The 11,068-nt window shown below is 53.8% G+C and overlaps 1 protein-coding gene across 14 annotated transcripts in view; it reads right to left on the bottom strand.

The window, feature by feature from the left end:
* Window positions 1–3,100: 3,100 nt before the first annotated feature.
* The window catches only part of IL4R (interleukin 4 receptor), a 50,324-nt gene continuing 42,356 nt past the window's right edge, over window positions 3,101–11,068 (bottom strand). For all 14 annotated transcript variants that reach the window (XM_069570391.1, XM_069570392.1, XM_069570394.1 and 11 more), the window contains 4 exons: window positions 9,883–9,982; window positions 7,768–7,846; window positions 6,710–6,759; window positions 3,101–5,628 (listed from right to left, as the gene is read on the bottom strand). In XM_069570391.1, coding sequence (XP_069426492.1) covers window positions 4,119–5,628; window positions 6,710–6,759; window positions 7,768–7,846; window positions 9,883–9,982 — 1,739 coding nt within the window. In that variant the 3' untranslated portion in view covers window positions 3,101–4,118. The remainder of the gene's footprint in view (window positions 5,629–6,709; window positions 6,760–7,767; window positions 7,847–9,882; window positions 9,983–11,068) is intronic.

Below are 11,068 nucleotides of genomic sequence, written 5' to 3'. Positions count from 1 at the left end.
CACACAGGCTTTGTAACTCCCCTGCCTGTGGGATCTTCCTGAATCAGACATGAACTCGTGTCTCCTGCATTGGCAGGGGGATTCTTTACCACTGAGCCACCAGGGAAGGTCCCCACTCTGTGCTAATCAACACATTTCTGGTGGGAACCACTTTACTCCTGAGTGAGAGTTGTCGGCAACCAGCATTTTAACCACCCCAGCTGCTGTTGTCTGGAGGAACCTTCCTGCTCCACTTGTGAAAGGTGAGAGGGAGTTCTATTGGAGGAACACCTCCAGTGCCTCCACTTCCTCTCCCGGACTCCTGCTTATGGATGGATTTCATTTGGGGACTGGGGAGACTGAAGTGAGGTGTCTACTGGACCATGTTTCCCGGTGGGTGGGGCTGATGTGCATTTAAGCCAAATGTAAATTCCTTACTCCAGTCCTGGCTGACCTTATGTCTCACAACTGTTCCTGGCTCACTGCTGTAGCTGATCTTTCTATATGTGAACGTGCCAAACTCACTGTGCCTTGGGGTCTTGGCCCTTTGGTCTGTTCTCTGCCTAGAATACTCTTCCTCCAGACCATCCTGGTTCTCCCAGTCACAGAGGGCTCGGTTCAAATGTCACCTCCCTAAAGACCTCTGCTAACCCTCTTCCCCCCATCTCAGACTCCTATTTTCTTCATAGCACCTTTCAGGGTTTGTGGGTTTTTTTTTTTCCTTTTGTGTATTTATACTGTTGGTCATTTAGTCATGTCTTTTTGTGCCTCTGTCCATGGAATTTTCCAGGGCTTCCCTGGTGGCTCACACAGTAAAAACTCTGCCCGCGTAGCAGGAGACCGAGGTTTGACCCCTGTTCGGAAGATCCCCTGGAGAAAGATATGGCAACCCACTCCAGTATCCTTGCCTAAGGAATCCCATGGACAGAGGAGCCTGGCCGGCTACAGTCCATAGGGTTGCAAAGAGTCAGACACAACTGAGCAACTAACACTTTTACTTTCCAAGGAGATGGAAAGTAAAAGGCAAGAATACTGGAGTGAGTAGCCATTCCCTTCTCCAGAGTATCTTCCCAGCTGTTTTTAAAATTTGGCTGCACTGGATCTTAGTTGCTGTATGAGGGATCTTCGATCTTTGTTGCAGCATGCAGAATCTTTAATTGCGGTATATGGCATCTAATTCCCCGAGCAGGGGTTGAACCTGCATTGGGAGCCCGGAGTCTTAAACACTGGACCACCGGGGAGGTCCCTCCTTCTGTCTTTTTAATATCTGTCTCTCCCACTGAACTGTAAGATCCAGGAGGGAAGGGACTTTGTTCCCTCACCCCAGCACGCCGCCTAGCACCTAGCAGGCTCTCAGTAAACATTGGTGGGATGCGTGGCTTTCTTGCTCTCTCTACTTCTTCCTTCCCTGGGTGGTGGGGAAGCCACAAGAGTGGCCTCCCACCAGCTTCCCTGAACCTGGGAGGGTGGATTTAAATCTGGATAAGAGATTGGACCTCTCAGGTGGTCCACTGGTTAAGCCTCCACTCACCACTGCTGGGGGTCTGGGTTTGATCCCTGGTCGGGGAGCTAAGATCACATCATGTGCTCAAGGTAAGAAAAGATAGATGGGAAGTGTCTCTGTGTACTTCTCCATTCTAGTTTCCCGAAGCCCAGAGGCTTCTGTAATATGAGCCTCAGCTGACAAGTTGGGTCTCACAACATCCTGGGGAGAGAACGAATCAGTCTCAATCCTGTTGGATTTATAACCCAGCGAACTCTCCAGCACTCACCTGAGTGTTTTTTCTCTGTTGGATGCTTAGTTTTAAAATTTGATTTTCTAAGATGACTCACAGGCTAAGTGGATCAGAGCTGACATTCGAGATGGCGCCATGCTGTTCATGAGGCAGTACATCGTGGTGGTTGGGAACTCTGCAGTCAGACCTGGATTCAAATCCTAGTTCCCAGGCTTTCCAGCTGTGTGACCCTAAGCTAAACCTCAACCTCTCTGGGCCAGCTGCCTTATCTGTAAAATTGGAATAATAACCTGCTTGCTAGAGCTGTGATATAGTCAGTGGATGGCACTTAGCATATTGCTTGATCCTAAGTAGTTACTTTTATTTTAAATTGTTACATTTTATTACAAAGCTCTCTTGAAGACAACAGGTGCAGAGGACTAGTTTGGGTTCCGTGGCTTGCTGCAGCTCGCTGCATGGGCAAGTCTCTTTTCAAGTCTCCCTGCATGGGCTCCTTCTAGAGCCGTTTCTCCATCAGCAAACTGTGTGGAGGGTGGTGATTCAGGCAGCTAAAGGGATAGATTCGGGTTCAGCACAAAGGAGACAGTTCTCACAAACATCAGGCTGCATGTTAGGTAATGAGTTCCCCATCACCTCTATAGTGTATTATGGAGAATGCCAGAGCGGAAGGCACGTCAAAAAGCCCCTCATTTTGCAAGCATCGCAGTCGGCGCGGCAACTCAGAAATATAGAATGATTGCAGACAAAGGAGCTTAATTAAGATCCCCTGCCTGCATGTCTGAGGCCCACACCATACACCGACCACCCAGATGTCAAGCACAGATCACCTACAAAGGGCCTGGGCGATGGTGACCCTGCCTGGGTTCAGCTTTGGTCTGCCACTGGCTGAGTGACCTTGGCAAAGTAGCAGCTGCCAGTTCAGCCCTGCCCACATCTCCTCCCTGTGCCAGAGGCCGCTCAAACAGCCCCCTGCTCTCAACCTGGACGTTTTTTCCTGGAGCAGCTGGAAGTGCTGGGGAGTTAATGCCCCTGGACACAGCCTTCAACCTAGGACAGATGGGAGTGTGTGGATAAACAGCCCAGCTCCCCACCTCGAGGCATGCGCTGTGCCTGGCGTTCTGAAGCTCCCAGCGGCTGAAGCAGCTGTTGCCTGCGCTTCACACTCTGTGATAACACCTCTATTGCTTCCTGCCCTTCCCCGCTCCCTTCCCCATTCTCCAAGCAGGGCTTCCTGGGATCACCTCCTATTTCAGTGAACTTCACTTGAATCCTGGTCTTGGAGAAACCCAAGCAGAGACAGCAAGTTACTTAACCTCTTGGGCTGGTCTCAGTTCCTCTGGATGGAAAGATTCTGTGAGCTAATAGAGATAAAACAGTCTCAAGGATGCTTGGCAGGATGTTTGTTTAATAAATGGTGGGGGGGGGAGGGGAAAGAGATAAAGAACCTTTATTTATACAAAACTCCGTCTCTTCCCATTCCACCCTCCTCAGCAAACACAAACACCAAGTGATGAAATAATTTTTGAGATGCATACAAACAAGCATTCTTCAACCTGAGGTGGGAGTTGATGATGTGTGGGTGATGTGCCTGGTGTCGGCGTCTTGGTAGCCCCAGCTCACTGGTTCAGGGGACCTGAGCCACACCTTCTGAAGCAGTGATGCCAGCAACTGCATCACTGGGGGCACACGCCTGCCCCAAGGTCGCCAGGCATGCCTCTTCTCTGGGGACCCAATGCCTAACAGGAATCCCAGCCTTGCATGGGAAGCTGGCCACAAGCTGTCACGTCTCAGAAATCACAATTTATCATGTCCTTGGTTAACTCCGCTTAATTAATCACCCCTCTGCAGCTCAGACCTTGCCCCCAGTGTCAACTTCTGTTGAATGAATAGACATCTCTGGGCAGATAACCCTTCTTGGACCTCAATTTCCCAAGGCCTCCCAAGTCAATTCCCCTGTTGGCTTGGTGAGTTTCTAGGCTCAGCATCCAATCTAGAGAGATGGTGGTAGCTACTCCAGAGTCTGGGCAAGAACTGGATAGCAGAGCGACAGAATATGCCTTGAGTATGACAGGAACCGTCTGCTGGCGCAGCTGTGAACTGATGAAGTGGCCAACAGCTCGTGCACAAGCCAAGGTGCCCAGGGAATCTCCAGATGACTGCAGGTGCCTCTGTGGGCACAGCTGCCTGGAGCCCCCCACTCCCATGGGAGGTGGTGAGCTGGGGCCAGTGAAGGGAGCTGGGGGCGCCCAGTCCCTGTAGACCCAGCATCTGACAACTTCACTCCAGAGTTCCCAGAGTCTTTCAGAACTCTGCCAGCCTGGCGGCCTTCCTGGGGGAGGCATTTCGCAGGCCTGATTAAGGCCCCCTCTCTCCCGTAGACGTCAGCAAGGAGCAGGCATGCACCTAGGAAGCGTCCATGCACGTGGGCCCTGGGGAGAGCACTGCAAGAGCCGGGCCTGAGCTCTGGGCATGGCTGGGGGCATTGAACAGAGGGCACTTCCCCTCCTCTGAGACACCCAAGGGTGCTAAGGAGGCCGCAAAGAGGCTGGCCTCCAGTGGAGCTCCCTGGGGCGGGGAGTCTGGGGCCTTCAGCGGACTCAGCAGAGGTGAGGACCTGTCCCCACAGCAGCAGCCGCAGCAGGGGCTGGCCACAATTTGAGCCTTGCCAGCTTCCTCCTGGCTGTGGCACTGCTTCAGATGGCCACACAGGTGGCAGGTGAGGGCTGAGTAGACGATGCCGTTGCCCAGGTCATCCCTGAGAGGGTCTGTGGCCGGCACCGGGGCGAAGAAGGGTTTCTGTCCATCGTCTCCCTTGACTGCTGGCTCCAACTCAGGCCACTCTGAGTCCTGAGGACTGTGAGGGGGTTCCAGGTCCAGGCCAAAAGTGAACAGGGGGATGGGAATGGGGGAAGGGGTCCCGGGGCAGGCAGAAGTGAGGCTCTGGAAGGGTTTGTAGCCCCCTTCCCCGCTGCTGGGCTCAACCCCAGAAGTTGCAGGGCAGCTGTCACTGCTGGCAAGCAAGCTGGAGAAGGCCTTGTAGCCGGCCTCTTCGGAGGGCCCGAAGCCAGCCAGCCCACTGTCCTGGGCGCCGCCCTCCTTCACCGCCTGCACAAATTCCCGGTAGCCGCTGCTAGGGGCCGAGGTGGGGCCGGGGGCCGCCCTGTGCTGGAGGACCCTCTGACGCAGGATCTGCTCCCAGGTTTCCGGTTCTGGCTGGGGGGTGGCGGGGATGTCGGGGTCCACCTCCCCCAGGCATTCGGCCAGCTGTGGGTCCGAGTCAAGCTCTCCAGGGCCCGAGGACTGGCTCAGGAAGGTGCTGAAGCTGCGGTAAGCGGGGTTGTCTGAGATGACGGCGGGCGTCTCTGGGAGAGGCAGGCTGGCTGGGTTCTGGGTTGCAGTGGCTGGAGGACTTGACTCTGGGCTCAGAGGCTGTTCCTTGTCCTCAGACGATGCCTCCTGGGCCCCCACCCTTGGGAACTCGGCCCAGGGCCTCTGAGTATTCGCATTTTCTAAAGGGCGATGAAGGCAGGACTCCACACCTTGTGGACTAAAGCCCCCAGTCTCATCTCTGAGAAGGTGCAGGAACAGGCTCTCTGTCAGCCGGGCCGCGATGTCCTCTCTGCCCTCCTGGAAGAGGCCCCCGCTATTCTCAGGTGATGGGCAGAAGCTCCCTTTATCTTCCTCCACTTCCTCTTCTTCCTTCTCCACCTGGGCCTCAAACAGCTCCACGCACCGCACCACGCTGATGCTCTCTGGCCGGAGGATCGTCTTGCTGACCTCCACGGGGCACCATGCTACTTTCCCAGGACCCTGGGAAGGCCCATTTCTAGCAGCCTTAGAGAAGTCTTCATCCCTTTCCATGCCATGCTCCAGTAAACAGGGCAGGAGCTTGGCAAGACAAGTCTTCCAGTGTCTACAAAAACAAAGTTTAATCAGAGTTCACTTTCTCCTCTTGAAAAACTCCTATTCACCCTTCAAAGCCCAGCTCAAAATCACCCTGAACTGATGCTGAGACAGTCTGGGACCTGGGACACTTTGCTGCACTGCTGCACTGGAACAAACCTCTCCTTGAGCAGCAAAATGTTAAGAAACTAAATGGAAGTAAAAATAATTGTGTGCGTGCTGCAGCTGGGGCAAGTGATGGACAAAAGATACAAAAAGACCCCAAACCTCAACTGCCACTTCTGAAGAGTTGGGAGCAAAAACGGTGTCAGGAACAAAGGCAGGGTTCTCTGCATGCCCCCTGCACACCACACCACCAGAGAATCAGGCAAAACACCTATGCCACCTCTCCAGCCCAAGGCCTGGACACACCCCCACCCTCACCCTGTATAATGAACCAATTCGCCCCTCCCTGGCTAGTGAGCAAGGGAACCTGTTGCTTGTTCTCCACCCCTGCTCCCCACTGCAGCAGGGGCTCTAATAAAGCCTTGCCAGGATTTCTTGTCTGACCTCTAATCAACTCCCCAGGTGGCGACAGTGGTAAAGAACCCGCCTGCCAGTGCAGGAGACATCAGAGATGTGGGTTCGATCCCTGTGTCAGGAAGACCCCCTGGAGGAGGGCAAGGCAACCCACTCCAGTACTCTTGCTTGGAGAGTCCCTTGGACAGAGGAGCCTGGTGGGCTACAGTTTAGTCCACAGGGTCGCAAAGAGTCGGACACAACTGAAGCAACTTAGCAAGCATGCACGCACAGCTGCCTTGCTTGTTACCACCATCAGCCTTGCTCAGGACAGACTGGGCATCCCAAAGGGGTTCACTGACCAACCCCCAACCAATGAAACTCAGGGGGCTCAGTTGGCAGTTGACCTACTCAGACCACCCCTCCCCCTGCCACCCCTCAAAACCCAGTGTCACAGGACAAGTGCTGAACACCCAGGAAGGAAAGGCAGACATCAAGGGGGGTGTGACTCCAGTTTCAAGATGGGGCCCCCCACCCTAATTCCAGCCCCTTCCAAATCCTACATAGGCTATAATCTAAGTTCATATACATACGGGCACTTGGCTGGTTCCTGGCCTCGAGACCGCTTCCCCCACAGTGACACCTAAAACACGGAGATAGCCAATGACACAGAGCAGAGAGGCCTTCCCACCCAGCCTGGCACCCAGCGATGCTCAGAGCCTGTTTGCCTTGTGGAGACTTGGCATCATCAAAATTTCTAAATTTGGGGATGATTTGTTATACAGCAAGAGCTAACTGATACGGAAATGACACTATGTGCTGTAATATTCACTTCCTGTGAACTGTCTCAGTGAATTCCAACATCAGCCCTGTTATAGCCACTACTAGAACCCACATGAAGGAACTGAGGCTCAGAGAAGTTGAGCAGCTTGTTAAGTCTACCCTGCAGATAGCGACAGTGAGAGTTCAAAGCCAGCCCCGCTGGACTCCAGAGCCTGCCTCAGGGTCCCTGGAGAACTGAAGACTCACAGACTTTCCGTTCTAGACAGGACTTGTGCCCGTCCCTGCGGCCCTTCCTAGAGAACCCTGCTGGTGCTCAGGCAAATTCCATGCGGCCACCGCACTGGGGAAGCTGGCCGCACTCCTAGCTCAGGAGTGTCCATCTGGATGGTCCGTCGGTAAGGAGTATTCCCACTCCTTACAGGGGAGTGGTTTATGAAAGAGGCTGTGATGTAATTCAAGTCAATGAGAATGGAGGGATTTGCTGGTGCTTCGGGGGCAGTTTCCTGCTCTTAAGAGGAAGAAATGGAAAACTTGTTCCCTCTTCAACTCCTTGTGACCTCCTGTCCTACATGGGACAGGTACCTCCCTAGGAGACGATATGCAGAGGACCTCAGAGATCTCAGAACAACAACAACAAAGCAAGAAATCCAATTCCAGAGGACCCCGCTGCCCCGAGCTGAAAGAACCCTCATGGAAGCCAAAGGAAGGGGAGTGAAAGCCTCTAGCTGTTGACTCAACCTTCCCTGAAATCTTCCTGACCGCCCACGTGCAACCCGCAAAGTCGAGATACCTCTAACACCCCACGTGTCTTGAAATGTGTTTCCCGATACACACGACCCAAAGCATTCTCACCCACCCCTTTTCCTACCTGAGAATCCTGGATGACAACAGCCACGAGGGGGCTGTGGGCTGGGTTGGGAATTTGGTCCCACCATTCTTTCTTAATCCTAAAAAAGAAAGGACAAGTTGTTGGTCCCTGAGAATCACTAACAGGTTGATGTTCTTCCCATAAAAAAGATTCATAGTCACCCAGACTTATTAGGGCTCAGAGATCACGCTGGTAGACTTTTGGCTCCCTCATCCTCACCCTGTGAAACAGGTTCTACAGCTAATCCCACTCTACAGATGAGGAGACTGAGGCCTGGGGAGGTGAAGTGACAGCTGGGGGGGGCATTAGAGCTGGGTTCGGGTCCAGCACTTTGCTACCCGGAGTGGAGTTCCTGATGCGGCCGCCTCCGCCCCAGAGGGAGCAAGTCCCTGGGAATTAGGGGAGACCCAAGCAGCAGAGGGACTTCCCAGGTGGCGTGAGTAGTAAAGAATCTGCCTGCCGATGTAGGAACCACAGGAGAGGTGGGTTCGATCCTTGGGTCGGGAAGATCCCCTAGGGGAGGAAATGGCCACCCACTCCAGTATTCTTGCCGGGAGAATCCCACGGACAGAGGAGACTGGTGGGCTAGACTATGGGGTCACAGAGTCGGACACGACTGAGCAGCTGAGCCCAACACACACAAGATGGAGAGAGAGAATCCTGGGTTTCCCTTTCAACAACCTTTCCTCCGGAGCAGCGGAGGACAAAGTGCCCAGAAGTCTGGCATGGCCGGAGAGGCCGAGGGATTCCTCCTCCCTTCCTGGGTCAGGGCTGGGCAGGAATCTTCTCAGATTGCCTCTGGAGTAGCCTCCAGCACTCCACTCAGTCAGTTACCACCTATTTACTGAGCACCTCCTATGTAACACTCACTGTGCCAGGCTTCAGGGGACAAGACAGACAGAAGCACCTGCCTTCACAGAGCTGACCTTCTAGAAGACGGAGACAGGCAAACAGATGCGGAAATGACTATATGACATCATTCATTCCTGACAAGAAGTGCTGGGAATGAAAATAAAGGCCATAAGGGACTAGAGAGGAACAGAGAGTGTGATCCAGGAAGGCTTCTCTGAGGAGGTGGCTTCCGAGAGGCAACTGAAGATGGCGGAGGTGCGGGTCTCAGCAATGCCTGGGGAAAGGGCTTTCCGGGCAGAGAGCACAGCGAGTGCAAAGGAGTGGAGGGAAGAACTTGCTTGGGTTGGGGGTTCAAAGAACAGCCGGGAGGTTGGAGAACTAGAATACAGAGAGTGGCGGGTGGAGAGGACAGATGATGGGGAAACTGAGGCTCAGAGAAGGGGAAAGACCAGCCCAGAGGGCTCACAGGTATCAGCGACAGACGTGGAGAAGGGACCTTGCGTTCCCTGCACACCTACTGTGCACCTGGCAGACTGCAGATACTCACTCACCATCAGCCCTCCACCATCGCCCTTCCTTATGTGGTCAGCTTGGGCCCATTAGTCCCATTTCAGAGGTGGGAGGACTGAGGCTCTGAGATTCCACATTCCTAGGGCTCATGCTCATTGGAGACAAGGCTCCTTGCACCCAGGGCTCCGGGACTCCCTTAGGACTCTCGGGACTGATGAAATAGGGACCCAAGGCTGAACAGAGGTTCAGAAACTTGGTCATACAGTTACCAAGTGCCAAGGCCAGGATCCAAACCCAGGTCTCCTGATTCTGCAGGGCAATCGTCTAGAATTCCTATCTATTACCACCTGCCTTCAAATGTCTGGGGTGTACCCTGGGTATGATCTATCTCCCTTCTGCCAAAGGAAGGCCTTGTCCCCTGCCAGCTCCATCCCACCGTCAGGCCATCACCCCTCAGAGGGACCCACCCTGGCACCCCTGGAATATCCCCCAGCTCATCTTGGCTTGATTCCTCCAGTGCAAGGGTCACTATGGGAAACAGCCATGGTTACTTGCTGGCCTGGCATCTTCTGCCTCCCCAAGGACACAGGGTCTCCCTGTCCGTTCAGTGCCTTGCACATAGTAGCTGCTCAGTAAGTATCTATCATTGAGTGACAGGGCTGCAAGCTGTCAGATGAGAGGGGAAATTCCTGCGTACTCCACACTCCACGGTGGCTGGCTCGGCAGCGCGCGGCGCGGGAGCCCAGGACTCACTTGATGATGCTGATGTAGCAGGACACGCACACCGCCAGGACGATGACGCACGAGATGCCGACGCCCAGCTGGAGGTGCTGCTCCCAGGTCTCCCCGTAGTCTGGAAGCGGAGGGAAGTCGTGAGCCTTCGGTGCGCCACATCCAGCTGGTCTCCACCTCCCAGAGAAGGAGACCGGGGCCCCGGGACCCTCCAAGACGCTGTGTGAGCTGGTTGCCGCGGCAGCTCCTACTCCCCACTCCGAGCCCCTGCCACCCTGGACTCCTTGCTGTCCCCTGCTCTCCCAAAGCTCAGGGCCACCTCAGGATCCTGAACTTCCTCTCTTTCCTGAAGCACTGAAGTCTAGTGCAGAGACTTGGAGTTGGATGCCCTCAGTTCAAAGCCTGACTCTGTCAGAGACTTGCTGGCAACCCAGGACAAGAGGCTCACCCACTCTGTGCCTCGGTTTCCTCATCTGTACAACGGGGTTAATAACTACTTAACTCATTGTTGTGAAGCTTCTACGATTTAATATACACGTGAAGCAGGGCCTGCATGTCCGTGCACAGAGCTGGCCCCCCTCTCCTTGTTCACTGCCAGGTCCAGAAAGTTCTCCCCACCCCTTCTCTACGGTTACCTTCTCCCATCCCTTTTCCCTGCTTTATTTCCTTCTCGGACTTACTAGAGCTAGATCTCATTTATATTTTTGTTTACTCATTTATTTTCTGTGTCCCTTTCCAAAATGTCAGTTCCACAGAAACAGGGATTCTTGTCTATTTTGTTCACCACTGATCCCTTGGCATCTAGCACTGGGCTGGTGTCTAATACATAGTAGGAGTTCAAGAAATATTTGTGGAAGTAATGAATGAGTGTCCAGCACATGGTATCTGCCTCACACAATCTATTTCCCTTCACTTCTCCAGGTCAAAGGGGAAAATCAATTTGATAAAACTTTCCCAAGCACTTACTATGTGCCTGGTGCTATGCTGGACAATGGGGACATAGACACAGAGCAGGCACCACTCACAGGGCCTACAGCCCAGAGCCGGAGACAGACGGTCAAGAGACATTAATGGAATAGGATGAGTGATGCTGAGAGGGGCGTGTGATGGGCTGGGGCGGGGTACCTGCCACTCACCATTATACCTAGCACTTTGAAGAACTCTTCCTTCAGTGAGCGTTCACAACAGCCCTTCCGTCTCCCCATTG

Source organism: Ovis canadensis, chromosome 24 (assembly GCF_042477335.2).
Source record: "Ovis canadensis isolate MfBH-ARS-UI-01 breed Bighorn chromosome 24, ARS-UI_OviCan_v2, whole genome shotgun sequence".
NCBI lineage: Eukaryota > Metazoa > Chordata > Mammalia > Artiodactyla > Bovidae > Ovis > Ovis canadensis.
This window is presented reverse-complemented; position numbering and strand designations above follow the sequence as displayed.